Source organism: Vulpes vulpes, chromosome 2 (genome assembly GCF_048418805.1).
Source record: "Vulpes vulpes isolate BD-2025 chromosome 2, VulVul3, whole genome shotgun sequence".
Lineage (NCBI taxonomy): Eukaryota > Metazoa > Chordata > Mammalia > Carnivora > Canidae > Vulpes > Vulpes vulpes.
The window spans coordinates 104,144,580-104,168,302 of NC_132781.1; the positions used below are offsets into that span (position 1 = coordinate 104,144,580).

The following is a 23,723-nucleotide window of genomic DNA, read 5'->3' on the forward strand; positions in this document are numbered from 1 at the left end:
TTAGAAAAAAAAAAAAAACCCTTTAACAGTTAGCTAATGTTTGTTTTGAGTAAAATAACTTGTAACCAAACTGTAAAATTGGCATTTTTCTAGGCCAAATATTTGGGGGTTTTTTGTTTTTTTTTGGGGGGGGGGGGCAAATATTTGTGATGTGAAAAAGTGCAACTGCTGATCCTACATCTTATTTGGAGTATTAGAAATAGACTCTCAGCCAGCACTTTAATGTCTCAAGCAAACTGCTTACCAAGTAAACAAAACAGCTGAAGGATGGTCAGTGTAAGCACATGGCCTCCAGCATTATTTTCAGTAAGACTAACTGTCCTACTTTGTCTATGAGAACATTAACAACAGCATACATAATCTGATGCTACTTATCTCTTGCTTGAAGCAATATACAAAACAGTATATTATTACAAGAACAGTATATATTGGGCGCCTGGGTGGCTCAAACAGTTGAGTGTCTGCCTACAGCTCAGGTCGTGACCCCAGGGCCCTGAGATTTAGCCCCGTGTCCAGCCTGCTTCTCCCCTCCTATGCCACTCCTCTTGTTTGCGCTCTCTCAAATAAACAAACAAAAACAGCATATGCTTCAGAGCTGTAATTAATAATTCCTCCCCCCACAGCACCTCAAATCAGCACCAGTGAAAATGAAAGTACTATTAAATCAAAGCCCTTCTACTTGGAATGAAGATGTTCCTGGTGAGATTGCTCAAACATAAAAGGCTCAAGTGTTTGCAAATAAAGTATCGCAATTACTTTCAGGAAAGTATATTATGAATGCCAGAAATCATATGCCAAAGTTTTAGTACCACAGTACTCCACCCCATTCCATCCTGCTTCCTCCTCTAACCTACGAGATGGTAACTACAGTGCCAGAAGTGAGTTATTCAGGCCACATGGCAGGGATATTTCAGGTGGACAGAGGTAGAAGATCTAAAGCGCAGACATTCTGCAAGCTTCAAAGAATTCTGTGGTTATACTAACATTACAATTGATAAATCAGAAGGCAGCCCAGAGAGATTCATGGAACTGCCTAGATCACTATCCAGCAGATACTCTTGACAAAATATATACATCTGGCTTAAAATACAGTCCTCTGATTTCCTTAGGGCAATTAAGTGAAATTTCCACTTAATAGCAGAAAAGAACTGCAGCAAACGATCTAATTTAGTTCTTACTCTTCTTAACCAAGAACTACCACCACTTCTTTTACAAGAAACCCATGTGGTCACAAACTGATAGATTTTACAATGCAAATTTTACAATGAAACCATTTTATCATGTGCCATCCATCATTTATAGAAACTGACTTGCTACTGTGAAGCTTCTATGAGTTTTTTTTACTTTTTTTTTTTTTTAAGAGAAAGAAGCAGAGAGAGTCCTAAGTAGACTCTGCACTGAGCAGAGGGCCTGATGTGGGGCTTGATCTCATATACTTGATTACAATTTCTTCAGTCATTTTAAGCAACTCCTTTAGAGTGTGTTATCACTGAATTTTTAAATTACAGAATATCAAAAATACTCATATTGAAACCTTCCTTTCTCTGAGGGAGGAACAAATTCCAAAGTAGTGTAGGGATATTCTCGTGTGTTTTTGGTTCTGAGAAAAATAACCGTATCACATGGATGTTTCATAATATTTGGCATCGAAACTGTCTAACATTATATCACACATATTTAAGTGAAAATATTTTCAACTGTTTATATGCCATATCTCGTTTTAAAGTAAAAAGTTATTATATATCCTGGACTTAAAAAACTTCCTTAAAAACAAAAACAAAAACAAACAAACCCACCAGAACAACAAAATAAAACTTCCTACATCCTCCTACAGAAACAATGGATTATAAACATTTATTCCATTTTTAAGGCCATTAACCAACCAAAATAATCTAAGGTCCTAACCCAGCTATTTAGTAACGTGATAGCATACATTATTGTAACTTGCACATTTCTAACTTGAAATGTGGTTATAAGTGTTACTTGATCTGATTCCAATTTAGTAACCAACCTGAGGAAAACTTTTAGGAAAGGGTTTCTTTCTGTATCAGTGATTACAGTATCTTAAGAAGATATGACTATATGGTAATGAGAAGTCTTTTAAAATAAACATGTCAAAAATGCACGCATCCATAAAACAAAGTCCTTTGGCACCTGGTGGCTCCGTTGGTTAAGTGTCCAACCCTTGATTTCAGCTCAGGTCTTGATCTCAGGATCATGAGTTGAAGCCCCGTGTTGGGCTCCATGACGTCATGGGGCCTACTTAAAACAAATAGAGAAAAAAAACCACAAAGTCCTGTAATTGTTGATCACATTTCTAAAATCTACTTTAAAAGCCATCCACAGTGAATTGGGTGGATGAACTTGAGAAAATCTGATTTGGGTTTGAATGGGGGAAAAGGAGGTTTTGTTTATTTTTTATATATAATATATATTATATATATTTGATTTGTGAATGTTGACATTTTATAGACAGTTTAAGAATATTTATTTTTCCAAATATATATTCTATTATCTCTAGATTTTTTTTTAATTTATTTTTTATTGGCGTTCAATTTGCCAACATATAGAATAACACCCAGTGCTCATCCCATCAAGTGCCCACCTCAGTGCCTATCACCCAGTCACCCCCACCCCCTGCCCACTTCCCCTTCCACCACCCCTAGTTCATTTCCCAGAGTTAGAGGAGTCTTTCATGTTTGTTTGTTTTTAAAGCACATATTTTCTTCAGATTCTAAATGCAATTCGAAATGAAGAACACAGGGGTGCCTAGGTGGCTCAACTGGTTAGGTTAAGTGCCTGCCTTCAGCTCAGGTTGTGATCCTGGGATCAAATCCTGTGTTGGGCTCCCTGCTTAGCAGGGAGTTCAGTCTTGCTTCTCCTTCCTCTGCCCCTCCACCCAGCTCATGCTTTCTCTCAAATGAATTAAGACCTTTAAAAAAAAAAAAATACAACACTGTACTAAGCTATGGTTGCATCAGTGATCTAAGCATACAGTCTATTATACTTTAAGGTAATACACTTTAAGATTAATGATGTTCATTTTTTTTTCAAACTACTAATGGTTTGTTTTTTTTAATATTTTATTTTTTTATTCATGAGAGACACAGAGAGAGAGGCAGACACAGGCAGAGGGAGAAGCAGGCGCCATGCAAGGAGCCCGACGTGGAACTTAATCCCGGGTCTCCAGAATCACACCCTGGGCTGAAGGCGGCGCCAAACCGCAGAGCCACCCGGGCTGCCCTGATGTTCATTTCTATATGGTTTTCTGATAGGAGCCTGAACATTTTAATCATTTTTAACCATAAATCATACAGTTCTAACTGTAATTCCTTTAGGATTAAGTAATAAGGTACTATAATGAAAATGGAGCATTAAGTTTAATATCATAAAAAGACAAATCCAGAATGTGGGATTCTATGAGACAACTGGTATAGATCTTTAAAAATTCAGTAGCAGGGAGTTTAAAAAGACAAGGAGATTAATCCAGATTAATAGAGAATAAAGGGACATGGGAAATGTGTGGTATATGTTCCTGGATTTTTAAAAAAATTGTAAGTAACAGTTTGGGGGACATATGATATCATAGAATTATGGTTACTGTTCTTAGATGTGATAAAAGTTTAGGTCATGTAGAGGAATGTACTTATCCTTACCAGATACATGACAAAATACTTAGGGGTATGGCTGACAATATTTGGAACTTCTCTATTCACACAAGAAAGTATGCGTGTACACATAAAAACATGTTTATACACATATACATATGACATATGTATATATAAACATATATAAAGAAATAAAGCAAATGTGACAAAATGTTAAAGATTAGTGAATCAAGATACAGTATTTGGGTGTTCAATGTATTATTCTTTCAATCTTTCTGTAGGTCTGAAAATTCTCAACATAAAAAGTTGTTGGGAAAAGCACTGCTTGTAGTATCAGATACTTCAACATGCCAATTTACTAATCACCTCCCATTCCCTCTATCTAAAGCAGTGCTCTCCAAATCACAGACATATCCTAGGACACAGACGAAACGAACCAGAGATACAGAAGGAAAATATTAGAATTTCTATTAACATTTTTTCTCTCACCCTTCTAAGATATCTATTTTTCAGTGTCGCGTAATGTACAATATGTAATTGCCACAGTAGAACCTGTAGAATTTGTAAGTACATATGCATATGTACTTTGAAGCTATATACTTACAAATATTTGTTACTGTGAGGGTATCTGATAAAAAAAAATTAGGATACAATTCTTTAAAATAGACATAACTATATTTAAGTTTCTGATCACCAAAAGATCATTAAAACCAGTTCTTTTTGCTTTTATCTGAGGGAGGGCTAACGCAATAATTTAATATATAATCCTTATCAGAAATTCTATGAAATTTTAAGAAGCAACAAATAATCAATGGTGGTAGTGGGAAGTATTAACATAAGCTAAAGAGTCAGAAAATCAGCAAAGTACAGAATGACCACAAGTTATCACAGATAAAATGCTAAATTTTGTTCAGCAAGGAAACCTATGATTTTAAATACTAAGATTTAAAATGCTCTAGAACATAAGAAAAAAAATGTTGTTAAATCTAGGAAAACTTCAGTTGTATAATTTCAAAGAAAGATTATACTAAAAAATAATATAGGAAACAGCTTTGATTAAAAACTGGGGAGAGGAATGTTATCAAAAATAGTATAGAAAATAATCTAGATACTTCACAAGAATACTTAATAAAAGATAACTGAACAGAAGGCCTTCAGAAAATATTTAGCTAAGTTTCTTCTATGTATTTTATTTTGAGGGGTAGAGGAAGTTAACTGATAAAAAATAAAAGAAAGGAAAATGATGTAAGAATGAAAGCTTGAAACTATAGTTTTGTTCTTAAATATTTAAAGAGTGATATAAGTGATATAACAGAAAGCTCTGTTAGTATAATTGCTAATAAAATAATAAACCAGGGAAACAGATCAGAAAAAGAAAACAGTGATTTTAAAGTATTAACCAGATGAGGGTCTGACTAGTAATACCAAAGGACTTCATTTGAGAAAATAACTGTTTTTATAGCTGTATAGTTTGTCATACAGGAAATTAATATGTCTTATATAAACCTGAAGCTCTGGACTAAAGGTATTTCTGAGTTGACTTATACATGTCATATATACATGAAAATTGTACCCAAAAAACATGTTAGTGGTCTTAATTATTAAGCATTTTAAATTCAAAAATTAAAAGGTATAGAAACAAAGTTCCAGAAGTTTTTAACATAGACGGGAATCTCTAAGCCCCTAAAATGGATCCTCACTGAGTAGGAGAGGGGAAGTAAAGAGAGGGATGATCTGAGAGCTGGAAAGAACTATAAAATCAAAGTAAGTACACACTACACATTAGTCCTAGCAGGTTTATGGCACTGACATATTGTCATATCCAAATGGCCATGGTTTGTCAGTTACTTATGCTAGATAGGAATTGGGTGAATTTTATATACATGGAAAAATTCATGTTTATGTATACACATTCAAATTCTATAAAGGACATAAACTGAGAAGTCAAATTTGCTTCACAGAAATCCACATTCTAGTTAATTCATTTATAAATAATTCATTCCTTAAAAAAAGTGAGGGGGCAGCTATATTTTAAAAAGACTTCTTGAAAGTATGACACATACACTGGTTTCAGAATATTCATTTGTACACGAATCATTTGTGCTCCTAACTGATCCCATTTCTATCTTTGCCATGTCATCTGAATGAAGGAAAATCCAGGGGTTCCTTTCAACTAGAGTTTTTCTAACTGGTATTTTTAAACCAAATAAATGCAAAGCATAAACTATTATCAATTTTAAGTGCTCATCACTTAAACCTTCATAAGGCTAATAAAAGATAACAAAAATGTATATACATTGTAATAAGGGCAGCTTTTTTTCATTTCACCATTTGTTGATTTTTACAGCTCAAAAGGATACTAGAGACTATGTAATTGATGATACAGCATGAAGGATATCAAGATAAATAATACATTTGCCATTGGTAAACAGAAATCTATCAAAAGACAGAGAAAAATACAATATGACTTAGGGAAACGTCTACCGGTTAAACTAGATAGTTAAACTGGTAGCTTCCATTTCAAATTGGAATGAAAAAGATTATAGTCTGATTTGCAATATATTAAAATTTTTTTAATGTAAAGTGTGAATTCCAGTTTTAAAATTATTTTTTGAGAGCAACATACTTTAAACTCAGGATAACACAACACTAGGTTGACACACTGAAGTTGAAGATGATGCTCTAAGTTTGAACCTCTGACTTTAGTCACCATTAAGATTACTTGCCACAGATGGAATATCATCTGTCAGAAAGCAAAGGAACAAGCTACCTGATTACAAGGGTCTTAGAAAATACACATTAAATTTTCATTTTTTAGTGTGAAACATGTTAATTCATTTAATATAATGCTGACCTCAATTTTTTCTGTTGTTTAGTGTTAATTAACAGTATAGCACAAGTAGGGAAATGATAAATAAGATTAAAATGTCAGTGGAAAACATATTTCATGTAGGTCAAAAAGAAAGCCTATATTCAAAAATACTCCTGAATAGGAAGCCAAAATAATTCCACCAGAATTTTGAGAGGAGCCCCAAAAAGCCCAGTTTCAAAGATAAGAATAAATAAATATACAAACTATTAAGCAAAACCAGGAATATAGAATACTTTGAAACATCTGCTTACATCCATTTTAATGAACAATTAAAGGATACAATGTGTTAAAGACATATTGAAAAGACTAAGAGTGGGAAAAGACAGATGAATCAAATTTTGTTTATATCCTAAATAATTACAAGAGACTTTGAAAATGTAGTGTAATTCATCTTTTCTTTCCAGTTTAAAAATTTCTATCCATTGCCTCTATCTTTGGTGTCACTGCCACCAATAAACACAGTATACAGCTTAGAAATCTAATTACTATCTTCAACTAGGAAAAAGTAAATCAATATTACTCCTTTAAAAATGAGATATAAAGAATGTGATCCTACTTAATTTTGTCTCATGGTCCCACAATATTCTGAAATATCATGCCAAAATGTAAAAGTTTAAAAGGGAACGTCATCATTTGCTATAATTAAACCAAAAATTTAGCTACTGTACGCTGGTGTGATGACAGCTAGTAGTATGCAGAGGCTACAGAAAGACATAAAATACATATGTTTAGCTCACAATTCGTCAAAGGAAGGTTCACTTTAATGTGAAACTGAAGCGTGGACAACATAATGCCTTCACGTAAATATGCTACAGCTTTGTTCTCTTGCAGTTTAAAGGGATGGTGTAATTATCTTAAATTTACACAAAACATTATGAAACATGGTAGTTGTTCATGATTAAAATAAAATAGCAATGTAAATTAATTTAACAGTGTTAAATATATTCACATGATCACCATTGTGATTCAAAATGGCCACTAATGGAGTTACACAGCAATATATGTACATAACATTTGCCACAACAGTTTTTGTTAAGTTTGACTTTTTGCAGACCAGGTAATTTCATGAGACAAATAATCTTGTATCATTCTTTCATATTATGAAAGGAATTAAATGTTGTAAGTAGTTTCATTCCTCTAGGGGAGGGGGAAGGAAGAACCTCTAAAAAGTCAGTGCAAATTGAAGAGAGTTCTACCTTCTTGAATATTTGAACTTGTAGACCAAGATAAGATTCCTATAAGCTGAGGATAAACAAACCTTAAGATATTAAAGAATCTCGTAACATTGTCAGCGGCATTTAGCGGGTATTTGCCACACAGAGGAATCCCAAGTCCTATAGCAGAGCCTTCTGAGAATATTGTTGCTGTGGCTGAGGTGGCTGTTGACTGCCTCCTGGCTGAGGCAGTGTTGATGATGTTAAATTATAGTTTGGCACCTGGGACATATTAGTTCCTGCATTCTGGTATATAGTGACATCCGCAGTAGCAGCAGCAGCAGCAGGAGGAGGACTATATACTGAAGCCTGGGTGGGATATGTATTTCCTTGAACGGAACTGACCATTGTGCTGTAGAGGGGGGGAAAAACACTCGATTAGATCAATACTGACTTATATAGCCATTTAGAGATAATCAGGAAAGCCATTCATTAAACATTCATTCATTCAGTCCAGACCATAAATATTTATTAAATACTTATAAGAGCCAAACCCAAACATCGCTAATTTAGGCACTGGGAGATCATAAAGAAAGAAGTGAAAAGAGTCCTTATTGTCAGGGAGCTGAAATTCCAGTAGGAGAAAAAAGATAAATTTATAATAGGTCAAGTTGTCATAAGTGATATGAAGAAAAGGAAATCACACCAGAAGCATATGGGACAAGAGATTCTTGTTCATGAGCAGTGGTAAGGGAAGGCCTCTCAGATAAGACAACATTTAAAAGACAGCTGAAAATCATGAGAGAAGGAGTCATATTGATTATCAGGGGAAAGGGGTCAGTGTATCAAGCAAAGGGAACATTAAATACAGAAGCCTTTGAGGGGAGAAAATGCCAGGCATGTTCAAGGAACAGAAGAGAGGCCATGATGGAAGCAAGAGCAAGCAAAGGGGAGGAGACCATAACATCAAGTGGCAGAAGGAGGAGGAGAGCCTTAGACTATGTAGTGCCTTGTAGACCATAACAAGGATTCGGGCTTATATCTGAGTGAGATGAAGATACTGAATAGCTAGTTTTGGACAGAAGGCGGATATAATTTGACTTCGGTTTTAACAGACTCACTTTGGGCCAATGAGAGATACAAGGATACCTGAAAGGAGGCTACTGAAATTGTCCAGATGAGAGATGACAGGTAATTAGAGCCATGGTGGACATGGTAAAGAGGGGAGGAAAGGGTCAGATTCTGAAGGCAGTGCCATCAAAATTTGCTCATGGGAAGTAGTTAAGAGTGCCTGAAGTTTTAGAACGGAGTACCTTGGAGAGAAGCCATTCACTAAAAAGGAAGACTACACATAAGGACTACAGTAGATCTGGGGAGGGAAAATCAAAGTGCAGTCATAGACGCATTAAGTGAGAGACCTAGGAGATTCACAAAAGATAACAGGCCTAGAGTCCAACTGAGAGGTCAGGACTAGAAATACGCATTAAGGAGTCAGCACACACCCAGTATTCAGAGTCATGGACCTAAATGAGATCCTTTGGGAGTGACTACAATCAGAGAAATAAGTGGTTCTTATTTAAACCCTAGACTAGAAATAAGATAAAGAGGCACCAGGCAAAAAGTCACAATTCACCCAATACTCTCTTACATGTCGCTGCTCTGCCCTAGTTCTCCAGCTTGTCACCCATATGCAGTCATTAGTTAATCTCCTTTAGGATTTAGGATTAACTCTTTCCCCATCTCTTATCATTTTGTCCTGCAATTAGACAATCAATTGTTGTCTAATATACACAATCTGCCAGCTGCTTCTTTAAAAAAAAAAGAAAAAAAAAGATTTATTTATTCATGAGAGACACATAGAAACAGAAAGAGAGAGAGGCAGAGACATAGGCAGAGGGAGAAGCAGGCTCTTCGAAGGAGCTCGGGATCACAACCTGAGCCGAAGGCAGACACCCAACCGCTGAACCACCCAGATGTCCCAATCTGCCAGCTTCTTACCTAGCCCCTAAATATTCATCTATACTACTGCCATTTATAGCCCTTTAATAACAAGATTTCCCAGACAAGACCCAACCTCTTTAGCATATCTATATATAGATATATTCATTATCCTTGCCAGTAACTCCGAGTGTATCTCTCCTCTGTTCCACCACAAGACTTTAATCCTCTAGTAACAGTGCACTGTTTGGTAATGTCCAAAAACGTGCCATGTGTTTTCACAATTCCTCAGTTTATTCATTCCATGAGTACCAAGCCATTTCATACTACCAACTCTTTGCTAATGATAGAAAAATCTTTCTTTATTCCTCCAGGCTAAGAATAACATAGCTTGAACATATTTTCTTGTAAATCTTCCCTGAACCACGAGGTTCACCTACAAGTATCATGCTGCAAGTACCTCTATTTGTAATTTGTTATAATTACATATTTGTGTCTGCCTCTACCAACCATAACCAGTAAGCACTTTGAGGCTAAGAAATTCAATGGTCAGCTAATATTTGACCAGGAGGCCAAGACTACCCAATGAAAAAAAGATAGCCTCTTCCATAAATGATGCTGAGAGAACTGGATAACCATGTGCAGAAAAATTAAATTGGACATCGGTCTTATACCATTCACAAAAATGAACTTGAATTGGATTAAAGACTTATATTGAAGACCTGAAACTCCTAGAAGAAAACAGAGAAAAAGCTGTTTGACATTGGTCTTGGCAGCAATTTCCTGGATATAACAGCAAAAGCACAAGAAACAAAAATGATGTTAGCTTGATGTAGTCAAACTAAAATGCAGTGCAAAAGACACAATCAACAAAATGAAAAGGCAACTGACAGAATGGGAGAAAATGTTTTTAAATCATATACCTAATAAGAAGTTAATACCCACTATATAAAGAACTCATATAACTCAACACCAAAAAGACTAACAACTTGATTAAAAAATGAGCAGGGGAAATGAATATATAGTTTCCCAAAGAAGACAGAAAATGAGCAGTAGGTACATGAAAAGTGTTCAGTATCATTCATCATCAGGGAAATGGAAATGAAAACCATAATGAGATATCACTTCACACCTGTTAAAGTAGCTATGGGAAAAAAGAATCCTTGAGCAGTGTTGCTGGGAATGTAAACTGGTGTAGCCGCTATAGAGAACAGCATGAAGGTTCCCCCCAGAATTAAAAATAGAACTACCATATGATACAATAGTCCCATGTCTGGATATATATCCAAAGGAACGGAAATCAGGACCTCATAGAGATATATGCCCTTCCATTTTCACTGCAGCAATGACTCACAATAGCCAAGATATGAAAACAACCTAAATGCTTACCATTGCATGAATAAAGATGTGGGGTGTACACACACACACACACACACACACACACACACACACAATATGAAACATTATCAGCCACGACAAAGAAAGTAATCCTGTCATTTGTTACAACTTGGATGAGACAGGAGAACATTATGCTAAGTGAAATAAGATACAGAAAGACAAATACCATATAATCTCACTTAAATGGTTACCAGGGCATGGGGGTTGCAGAAAATGGGGAAATACTGAACAAAGGGTACACATCTTCATTTATAAGATGACCACGTTTGGGGACCTAATATAAAGCATGGTAGTTCTAGCTGATAATATTGTAACACATACATGAATGAATGCTGCTAAGGATTAATCTTAAATGTTCTCATCACACACACACACACACAAACACACACACACACACACTACACACACATAAATTGTAACTAAAGGAGGGGATGAAGGTGGTAGCAAATACTATGGTGGAGTGGTAATCATTTTATAATATATAAATATACCAAATCAATAAACTGTATACCTCAAACTTACACAATTTTTTTTTAATGTCAGTTGTATCTCAATAAAACTGGAAAACACTCTTAAGTCATAATGGCACAGATGAAATGTTCAGTAAACATCTGTTTAACAGAAATAAATTGAAATAAGAAACCAGTACATAGCTCTGCTCATCTTAATACTATCACTGTCATCACTGCTACAGGCAGGTTTAGGAAACTGCATCTAGTACCACTTTACTAAATTATAAGATTGTCCCAGGGTGACAGAACTCTGGACAAGTAATAACCCTAAAACCAAAATTATATGTAAATGATTAAGAAATGGCCATCTAGGTATGAACTGAGGGACACTTAAAAGCCTGCCTACCAGAAACAGAAATAAAAATTATTCTTCATTGACTGTCATCTGTAATTAAAAAGCTTAAGTCAAATATGTAGTACTCCTCTATCAAGCATACTTCCAAACTCAATTCTTGCTCCTCTCAATTTTGTTATCCTACATTTACTTTGTTATCAATTTTCTCATTTAAACACTTAACACTAATTTTTATGTATTTATAAATACATGTTATATATGTATTTGTGTATGCATATATATCTTTTTAAAACTATATAATATAAATAGTAAAATATAAATATGAATAATACATATGTATATTTAAAAACTTCCTCAAAGCCTTTGTGAAGCCTCTGCAAGGAATTTAAAAAATATATCTCATTGGCTTAATAGAACACTTGAAATTCCCATCAATATTTGAACATTTATCAAATACCCACTGAGTTTCCAGCAGGTATAAAACTCTGTGCTATACAGCATGCACACAAAGGTTAAAGAGATCTAGCACTAGCTCTCAATATATAATAGATCAGGGGGGATATAAACAAGTAAAAAAGTGACAAGACAGTAGGAGGTATGCTGGGGTCCTGTGACAGGAACAAAAGAGGAACAGTGTTGGGAGAGGCAGGAAGGCGAAACAGATGCTCTAGTAAAGATGAAGGTCAACTAAGAATAAGAATAGGAATCTGCCAGGTAAAGAGGGGTAAATATTTCAAGGAAATACTCTACAAAAGGCACCTACTGAAATATAGATGTGTTTCTTAAGAGAGGATATTGATAGCTACAGTGTATCAGTGGAACCAGGGCCCGGAATACAGAGCAGGACCCTACACCAGTATTTCACATCTTCACTGCAGAAGCAGAGAGAGCAACCCACATCAAAAAAGCAAGAGGATGCTTCAGCGCTATAGCATAACACAGTTTAAGCACCTGCCGATAAATTATCTCTATGGTCCTGACCTAAGAATGGTTTCCAAGCAAGCTCTAGGAACAAGGATGCTACAGCAGTATGTAACACAGTAACAACAGACTAGCTGGGAAAGAGGTAGCATTTCTAGCTAATAATAAAGTATCTATGCACATTCTCAACAATGCCTACCTGCTTTGTATCTAGTTTTTAAAAAGCATGTTATTTCCCACCAATCTTATTTTCCATGTAAGTGTATTCGTTTTCATCAAATTTCAACTTAAAATTTTAAAAAGTCCTAGAAGAGAAAAAGCTATTATACCTAACTTTTTATCCCTATGCTATACAACCCAGTAGAAAATGGCCTGTTTTTTGGTGCCTATAATAGGCTTCACTACCCTTCTTCTTAATGTCACTTAGGAATATTAGATGTGACCACAAAATGATGTGTGACAATCCCCGAGAATCCCCAGTGTGACTTTTCTGAAAATGAATAATACAACAATGATGGCAATGTGTTGGCATTTCTGGACAACTTCAACACTGATGGATAGGTTTATACAAATTGTGCCTATGTACACAGGCATAGGCCTGTGAACATACAAAATACTTCTGTTGTGAGTCAGAATATCATGACGTCTAGAATGACACACTGCTGACTTCCTAATGTCTATCTTTTCTTCACTTCAAAAGAAAGACTTTGGTTTAGGGCCCTACTGAAGCAGAAGAAACACTTCTATAATTAGACATTTTATCATATATAATCATTTAACTATGTGCTAGGAGGCATTATAAGAGCCAAAATATGGGTCTGTTATGTCATACTCAGCTACCTGACGCATGAACTATACAGGCATACGGCTTCTTGTACCTCCTTTCAAAGGTTTATCTTGCTGTAATATACTAAATTCTGACACAGGGCAAAAAGAAGGAAATATCTGTCTTACAAGCCATCCCAGAACTATAAATTCTAAAACAATAATGATAAAAACATTTAGATTTTATATGAAGTTTGTGGAGGATAAATTATAGTTATCTAATTTAAGTTTCATTAAAGTCCTTGAAATAGCATCATATACTCAAACAAAAACAGATTAAGGGTTGGGCTCAAGATGGCCCTAAAGTCACTCCATTTCATGAATGTAACAAATACACAACTACATATGAAACAATTTACTCTAAAAAAGATCAGAAAACTGGAAAAACAGAACCTGTGCAACAAAGGACAAAAACCACTGAGACAGGCAGGAGAGGCAGACCATGTGGACAAAAAAAACCCCATCCCAGGCACTTTGATCTACAATTGAGAGATCTCAAATATATATACATTTTCCCTGAGGAGAAATTAACCTTTAGATCCTGCATGAGGGGAGTCCCCAAAATGTTGGGCTTTGAAAACCTAAGGCACTTCTATCCAGGAAAAACACAGACTATAGGGCACAAAGAACTTGTTCTTAAAGGGCTAGCCATGCAGACTCACTCAAAATCCAGCACTACAATACCAATTTGAAAAGTGCCTAGACCATATGTAAACAAGAACCACTTACTAATCTTGAAGTGCCTGCCAGAGAAGCAGGAAACTGCTGGGACTTTCTTCAGGAACACAGATACTGGTATGAGCCATATTAGTGACCTCACTGTACCTTGCCAATGTCTGTGTTAGCAAGTACCATGTTGAACTATCCTTTTAACCTGCTAGAGCCAGTAGTCATGTCCAGTGGAGAACTCTGCCCACAACCACAGCACAACCATGAGGAACCGTCATGCCAGGACAACAGCCCCACCTACCACCCTGACACAGCACATCTGTGAGGCACAGCCCAATCAGGCACCAGCCCCACCCACCTCCACACCCCAGACTGGGCCCTGACACAGCAGAGAAGCATGTACAATCTACATAGGGGACATCCTATGAGCATCTAGCTCTGCTCAGACGGGATTATGCTTCTGTGTTCTATATGCTATTTACTATACAAGGTCACTCCTTCAAGATTGACACAGGTAGTTAATTTACCTAATACAAAGAAATAAACAGAGTTAGGCCAAAAGAAGAAACAGAGGAATATGTTCCAATGAAAGAACATGGAAAAATACCAGAAAAAGACATTAATGAAAGAGCAATAAGCAATCTGACAGAATTAAAGTAATGGTCATAAAGAAGTTCATCACACCCAGAAGAATGGGTGAACAGTGATATCTTCAACAGAGAGATAGAAAATATAAGAAAGTACCCAACAAAAGTTACAGAAATGAAAAATACAATAACTGAACTGAAAATAAACTGGAGAGGTACAATAGCAGGCTGGGTGAATCCAAAATTGGAATACAAAATAATGAGAATTCATCCAGAAGGAATAGAAAAAAAGAATGAAAAGAAAACCTTTAGTAAAATACCAAGAATAGCATTCTCATTATGGGGTCCCATAAAGAGGAGACAGAAAGAAAATAACAAAAAGCTTATTTGAAGAAAGAATAGCTGAAAATTTCCCTAATCTGGAGAATGAAATGAACACACAGGTCCAAGAAGCTTAAGAGAGTTCCCAAGAATATGAACCTAAATGATCTACACCAGGACATGTTATAATTAAAATGGTGAAAGTGAAAGATAAAGAGAAAATCCTAAAAGCAACAAGAGAAAAAAAAGTTATTTCATACAAGAGAACCCCCCATAAGGCTATTAGCAGATTTTTCAGCAGAAACAGCAGAATACAGTATTCATAGTGCTAAGAGAAAAAACACTACAATCAAGAATTCTCTACCCAGCAAGATTATCATTCAGAATCGAAGGAGAGATGAAAAGTTTTCTAGATAAGCAAAAGCTAAAGAAATTCATCACTACTAAACTTGGTTTTACAAGAAATGTTAAAGAGATGACTTTAACCTGAAAAGAAATGGCACTAATAAGAAGAAAACATACAAAAGTAAAAATCTCATTGGAAAAAGTAAATATAGAGTAAAGGTAGAAAAAATCACTTATACAAGTAGGAAGATTAAAATACAAAAATAGGGGATGCCTGAGTGGCTCAGCAGTTGAGCGCCTGCCTTTTTTGACTCAGGGAGTGATCCTGGAATCCTGGGATCAAGTCCCACATTGGGCTCCTTGCATGTAGCCTGCTCCTCCTCTGCCTCTGTCTCTGCCTCTCTGTGTCTCTCATGAATAAATAAAATCTTTAAAAAAAAAATACAAAAATAGTAAAATTAACTATAACCGCAATAATTAGATAAACTCAAACCTTAGCTAGATGAACCAAGAGAAAGAGAACGATCTAATAAACAAAATCAGAAATGAAAAGAGTTTTGACTAACACCACAAAAATACAAAGGATAAGCAGCAACTACTACAAACATATGTCAACAAACTGGAAAATCTAGAAAAAAATGGAAGTTACTTGAAACAATCTTCTACAAGTGAATCACAGAAAAATAGAAAATCGGAGTAGACCGATTAATAGTAGTAAGATGGAATCAGCAATAAAAAAACCTCTCAACAAACAGAAGTCTAAGACCAAACAGCTTCACTGATGAATTCTAGCAAACATAAAGAAAATTTAATACCTATACTTCTCCAACTCTTCCAAAAAACTGAAAAGGAGAGAATACTTCCAAAAATCAATTTATGATGCCAGCCTTATCCCCCCCATACCAAAACCAGATAAGGAAACCAACCACACACACACACACACACACAAATTACAAGCCTATCACTGATGAACACTGATGCAAAAATCCTCAGCAAAATATTAGCAAACCAAATTCATCAATATATTAAAAGGATCATATACTATGATACCAAGTGGTATTTATTCCAGAAATGCAAGTATGTCTCAATAACCCCAAATCAAACAACATGATATACTACTTTAACAAAACTAAGGATAAAAATCACGATCATTTCAGGGGCACCTGGGTGGCTCTATGGGTTAAGGCCCAACTCCTGATTTCGGCTAAGGTCATGATCTCAGGGTCTTGGATCCAGCCCCAGCATGAAGCCTGCTTAAGATTCTATCACTCCCTTTATGCCTCCCATCAACACCCCCTCCCTCACTCAAAAAAAATTTTTTTAATTGTATCATTTTCATAGATGCAGAAAAGCATTTGATGAAATACAGTATCCATACAGAGGGACCATTACTGGACATAAGAAAAGACATAATGACACAGCCACAGTAACACTATACCCAAAGGAAAAGGCTGAAGAAAGCTTTTCTTCTAAGATCAGGAACAAGACAACGATGCCCACTCTAGCCACTTTTATTCAGCATACTATTGGAAGTCCTAGCCACAGCAATTAAGCCAAAAAATAAAAAGAAGGAAGGGAAAGAGAAAAGAAAAGAAAAGAAAAGAAAAGAAAAGAAAAGAAAAGAAAAGAAAAGAAAAAAAGAAGAAAGAAAGGGAAAGGGAAAGGGAAAGGGAAAAGGAAAAGGAAAAGGAAAAGGAAAAGGAAAAGGAAAAGGAAAAGGAAAAGGAAAAGGAAAGGAAATGCATCCAAATGGGAAAGTAAGAAGTAAAACTATCATTTGCAGATGATGATAAGATACTATATGTAGATAAACCAAAAGACACCACCAAAAAATTGTTAGAATACATGAATCCAGTGGTCAAAGATGCTTGAAGATTTTGTAAACACACAAAATCAATATACAGAATTGTGGCATTTCTTATACATTAATGACTTATTAGAAAGAGAAACTAAGAAAATAATCCTACTTATAAATACATCAAAAAGAATAAGTTACCTAGAAAAAAATTTAACCAAGAAGGTGAAAGACTTGTACAAAGAACTATAAGGCATGATGAAAGAAATTAAAGATGACACAAATAAATGGAAAAATATTCTGCGCTCACGTGTTAGGAGAATTAATATTGCTAAGTCTCCATACTATCCAAAGCCATCTATAGATTCATTACAATCTCTATTGAAATTCCAAGGGCATTTTTCACAGATCTAGAACAAACAGTTCTAAAATTTGTATGGAACCAAAAAAGATCCTGTATAGCCAAAGCAATCTTGAGAAACAACAACAAAGCTGGAGATATCGTGCTCCCTGATTTCAAACTATACTACAAAACTACAAAAACCAAAACAGTGCAGTATCAGTATAAAAAGAGACACAGAAATCAATGGGACAGAACTGAAAGCTCAGAATTACACCTATACATATGGACAATTAACTTACAACAAAAAAGCCAAGAACGTACACTGTAAAAAAGGATGCATCTTCAGTAAATGGTGTCAGCGATACCAGAGAGCCAAATGCAAAAGAATGAAACTAGGCTACCAGCTTATACCATACACAAAAATTAATTCAAAACTGGGACGCTAGTGGCTCAGTGGTTGAGCATCTGCCTTTGGCTTGGGGCATGATCCTGGAGTCCGGGGATCCAATCCCGCATCAGGCTTCCTGGGTGGAGCCTGCTTCTCCCTCTGCCTATGTCTCTGCCTCTTTCTGTCTCTCATCAATCAATAAATAAAATCTTAAAAAAAAAAAAAAAGGATTAAAGACTTGAATATAAAACTTGATCACCATAAATTTCCTAGAAGCAAACACAGGAGTAATAAGCTCTTTGACATCAGTCTTAGCAATATCTCTGGGGATCTGACTCTAAAGGCAAGTGAAATAAAAGAAAAAAATAAATGAATGGGATTATAACAAAATAAAAAGCTTCTGCACAGAAGTAACTATCATTAAAATGAAAAGGTAAAAAAAAAAAAGAAAAGAAAAGGTAACCTACTGAATGGGAGAAGTTTTTGCAAATCATATATCTGACAGGGGATTAATATCCAAGATATATAAAGAATTCACATAACTCAACAAAGGAAGAGAAAATCCAATTTAAAAAGTGGGCAGATGATCTGAATAAACATTTTCCCAAAGAAGACATAAAAATGGCCAACAGACACAGGAAAAATATTCATTCCACAACAGTAATTATGGAAATGCAAATAAAAATCACAATGAGATATCCTCTTACACCAATTAAAATGGGTATTATCGAAAAGACAAGAAATAAGTATTGATAAGGCAGTACAAAAAAGGGAACCCTCATACACTGTGGTGGGGATGTAAAGTGGTGTAGCCAACAGTATGGAGATTCCCTAAAAAATTAAAAATAGAATGACTATATGATTCAGCTGTTCCCCTTCTGGGTATTATCTGAGGAATACAAAAATATTGATTCGAAAAGATATATCCAACCTTGTGTTCACTGTAAGTTTATTTACAAGAACCAAGAAATGGAAATAATCAAAATGTCCACTGACAAATTAATCGATAAAGATGTGTGGCATATGCCTTTGTGTGTGTATACAGTACTGTATGTAGTATACATATACTACTCAGGAGTAAAGAAGTCTTGCCATTTGAGACGTTAAAAGTGAAAGAAGTCATATAGAGAAAGACAAATAGTGTATGATTTCACTCAAATGTGGAATCTAAAAAAAAAAAAAAAACCACAACAGCCAAGCCAAGCCAAACCAAACCAAACCCACAAAGAAAACTGGATGTTACCAGAGAAAAAGAGGGCAAGGGGACGGGTGGAATGGGTGAAGGAGGTAAAATGAATGATGATGGATGTAACTAGACTTTTAGAAGCAATCACTTTATAGCATATACAGATAAAGAATTAAAATGTACATCTGAAACTTATGTAAGTTTATATGCCAATTTCACCTAGATTAAAAGAAAAATTATAAGAAATTTTAAAAATACAGAACCAAGACCTGAATATAGCAGTTCAGTGAGTAGTAAGACAGAAGACTAGCTTGCTGGTCAGTAATGCAATACTGCAGAGGTTCATATAAAACCCACTCATCACCACAAACAGGGCTGACCATCTGGTATTAAGTGATGGCATCTATCCTAGGTTTTACTCATGCAGCTCTTATGGTTACAGGTGATTTGGGACATTTAAGAGTTATAACAGCAGTAACTCCAAACAAAAGTAAGATAATAGTAAAAAATCAAATTACTTAGGGTAAGAAGCCTGAGTCTGCTGACTGGAAAGGGCTGGGTTTACAGATGGTGGAACTGCTCCTTGGCTGAGAGAAGAGAGTTGCTCTGGGGGAAGACTGTAGCTCTGGAGATGGCTCATCTGTGCACTCCCTGCAACCAGGTAAGTACCACTTTGAGGAGGTCCTGGATATACCTAGAACAGTTCATGAAAAAAAAAATTTTTTTTTACATTTTCTAAGATTTTAATAGGTATGCCAATATTTCTTTGTATAGGCATTCAGTTACAAAGTGAACACAGTGAAATCTCTGAAATCTTTCTAAAAGTTACTTCTTTTGATAGGCATTTTAAAAAATACTTTTCAGTGACGTGGGCTTCTGATTTTTGTTCTTAGGTAAACATGAGCTAAGCTCATGTTTATCTCATATAGAAGCACTGAAGGAACTTACCTTGAAACTTTATACTAATATCATTTCTCTTTCCATATTGATATTTTAAGTACTTCCCTAAAAGGAATCCCCAAAAAATGCTTAAGAAGTGTCTTTGAATTCACTGTTTCAAGTCAACAGACTTCATTTGCTTATAGGTATATGTATTTCCATTACAGTTTAGTAAACACAGAGCAAGCTAACTTTCAAAAGGAGGGGTCAACAAACATTTTTGCAAAAGTCCAGATAGTAAATACGTTAGGCTTTGTGGGCCTCTCTGAACTCTGACCATACAGAAAGCAGTCAGAAACAATGTATAAATGAATGAGAATGGCTACATTACAGTAAAGATTTATAAAAAAAAAAAAGGCTGGGAGGCTGCATTTAGTCTTTGGGCTATTGTTTGACCATTCATGCATCTATAAACTATACTTACTTTAATCAAAAGAGACTGACCTCTTAAGTGCCCAAAATCTTAAACTTAATGTTCTAATTCTCTGTTGTATTAATTAGATCCTTCCATTTCACATGTTTACAAGAACTCCCATTGTTTATATAGTGAGATTCTTACCAGCTGTTAAGATAGTAGTAACATAGTCACTAGGAGGTAAAATGATCTTAGCAGTTGTTTTAAGCCATAAGAGACTCGCCTCACCATACATCAGAATACAGAAGGTCTTAATTATAAACGGAGCTATTCCAGCCTACTCAAATGCATTATTTTTTTGTACTTTCCAAACGAAACATGCAAGAATTGTGTGTTGTTCTTTCCCTCAAACTGGAATCAAGAGCCATGAGTAGGTATCACCTATCCCCGTATTGCTCAAGTCTGGCTGTTCAATTCCAGAATCTGACCCTTCATTTCAGGGGAAGTGGGCCATTTTAAGAAAAAATATGCATAAAGTTTATTTACTCAGTTACTCATACTCTGTATGAGTAAGTGGAGCACTTGGCTAATTATTCCCTATATAGTAAACTCTCTGAGTTTGTGGAAAAGGGGCTCTTGAAATAGTTGATTACAATGAATAAAGGGGAAAAGGGCTCTATTTTATATTCTATGCCTTCTCATGTAATGGAAGAGGAAAGCTCAGATTAAAGCTTTTTATTATAAAACCTAAAATGTAAATACTCAGAAAAATTTAGTAATAGATATTTTACTCAGACCAAAAAATGTGGTTCTTAACCAGATAATTACATATGAAGTTTTAAAAATATATAGATGCTTGAACCTTATTCTTGAATATTCTGATTCAGTAGGTTTGGGGTGGGGCCAAGGAACCTGAAATTTTTTTTGGAAGTTTGATTAGTGATTCTGATGCATCTCCTTGAAGAAAAGCAATTTTTTTGGTTTTGCTTTTTTTTTTTTTAGAAAAGCAATTTTTTAAAAGGAATATTTGGAATAGTGTATTATACACATGTATTTGTCAAGTAAAAAATTCTTTTAAACTTTATTCTAAGATTACTTTTAGAAAGTTTCACATCTTACAAAAACGCAGCTATTCCAAATAATCTCAAATATATTGAGAACTTAAAATGATATCTTAATAAACACCTGGGAGGCTCAATCAAGAAGTGTCCAACTCTTGATTTTTGGCTCAGGTCATGATCTCAGGGTCTAAGATCAAACCCTGCATCCAGCTCCACACTCAGCAAGTATGATACTGCTTGAGATTCTCTCCTTCCCTCTCTCTCTGCCCTGTCCCCCTGGTTCACATGCTCTAAAACAAAATCTTAAAATAAGATTATAAAATAAAATAAAATTACATACTTGAATTGTTAAAAGCTTACCTGAGAACCAGAAACACCAGATGACTGCATATAATACTGCTGATTCTGTAATTTTGCATACATCGAATACATTGGATCTTCATTCATTAACTTGGTATACAATGAAAGTGCTTCCATCACTTTAACATTAAGTTCTGAGAGTTCTGAATGTTTTCTGAAATATTACATAGCAATTTCAAACACACAGTAATTTCAAACACAATTGTATTATTTAAATAATACACTGTTCTAAATAAGAAGACTAAAAATAGCAAAAATATTAAGTAGACATTACTAAAAATTTAACCTTATGGCAGAAAATACCCTGTATTTTAGCTCCAAGGCAACCAAAATTGTTTATGGTATTGTGCTGGGAGAACTTTAGCTTATTATACTTGACTTTACCTTGAAATAACTAGGTGTCCCTAGTAAATAACAGATGGGTAGGTCATTTGTGGGCTCTGGTAATGACATTTATAGCATTATAATGATTACAGTAAATTCCCAATTTTTTTTAAAAGACTAATATAATTAAGGTGAAATAAATGTTCACCTTAAAAAAATAGATACGTCTAATTCTAATCCCCATATCTATAGTGGAAAACAACTGAAGGAGAACTGATTCTTTTGGCATATCTTTAAAATAATAATAAAAAAGTATACCTATCCCCATATGCACTTAAAAAGAACTTCAGGAAAGATAAAAAATATAGATATAGCATGTGTTCTTTTACCTATCAATATCTTCCAGCTTTTCATCAATGAGAGGTCCCATCTGGTGACACATTGCTAAGACAACAAGATTTAAAGAAATATAAGAAAACATAGCAAAACGAAGCATCTCTCTCATGGATATTCATATAAGTGAGACTAGGTTATAGAGGAGTGAAAAATGCTAACTTTTTCTTATAATTCTTAATTTTATTTAAATATAAAGCCATTCTATAACAGAACACTAGATAGCCTCTAATTATTCTTTATGTGTAAGGCTAATGGCAAGTTTACCTTCAAGATGAAGTAACTCTGGAAGATCTGGTTGGTCATCACTGGGATCTGTACTTTGCAACATCTGTAGCAATTGGTCCATTTTGTCCTACAAGAGTATTTTTAAATAGTTAATAGGAGAAGCAATAAATCCTTAGGCAACACTAGGGTCTCACCTCATTAATTAATGATAGAGAATGTTTGTGATTCATATGGAGATTCCAATTTTGCCTTTATGTATTTAGTATCTGTGCATTCTCTTTCATACCATGTGAAGTCAGAGCCTTGAAAGTTCTTCCTACTTACTTTCAAAACTGCAGAGACTCTCTTAAATGAGAATAAAGAGCCATATTTAAACTTACAATGTGTGAGTTCTTCAATCTGTTATGTCATGCTTATGGATTTGTGTCATTTTGTTTTGGAGCAGCTGTAGTCTTGCCATGTTGACAGGTGTAACTTCTCTCTCAAAATGGCATTACTTGTGACTAACAACTCATTACTTTTCTACCATGGTGAATGCAGCAGCTGTTTTGGCGAGGCTATGGAAGGAGGAAGATTTGTGGTTTCTCTGTTTTCCCATGTGAGAAGGCTGGAAAAGCATCTCAAAGCAAGTACTCACATCTATTTCAGAATCTTTCCTTGTAAAAACCAAAGGAACTAATGAAGCCATCATTACATAAATATATCTATCTATTACACAAGTATATATATACTCATATGTAAGTTTTTAAAAATCAAAATACTGATCTCATGTACCAAAAAATAATACTATAATAATTACTAAGTTTTATCCATGCATGGTTTTTACATGGCTATGTTACTAAACATAGGTACATTAGGTAAATGATGTAAGACTACCAATTCTAAGCAGTCATTTAAATCAAAACA

At 35.0% G+C, this 23,723-nt stretch overlaps 1 protein-coding gene across 3 annotated transcripts in view; it reads right to left on the reverse strand.

The window, feature by feature from the left end:
* Positions 1 to 6,722: 6,722 nt before the first annotated feature.
* Positions 6,723 to 23,723, reverse strand: part of STAM (signal transducing adaptor molecule) — a 79,597-nt gene continuing 62,596 nt past the window's right edge. For all 3 annotated transcript variants that reach the window (XM_026015916.2, XM_072749424.1, XM_026015934.2), the window contains 5 exons: positions 22,857 to 22,944; positions 22,586 to 22,640; positions 21,873 to 22,026; positions 19,676 to 19,851; positions 6,723 to 8,046 (listed from right to left, as the gene is read on the reverse strand). In XM_026015916.2, the coding sequence (XP_025871701.1) occupies positions 7,815 to 8,046; positions 19,676 to 19,851; positions 21,873 to 22,026; positions 22,586 to 22,640; positions 22,857 to 22,944 (705 nt within the window). In that variant the 3' untranslated portion in view covers positions 6,723 to 7,814. The remainder of the gene's footprint in view (positions 8,047 to 19,675; positions 19,852 to 21,872; positions 22,027 to 22,585; positions 22,641 to 22,856; positions 22,945 to 23,723) is intronic.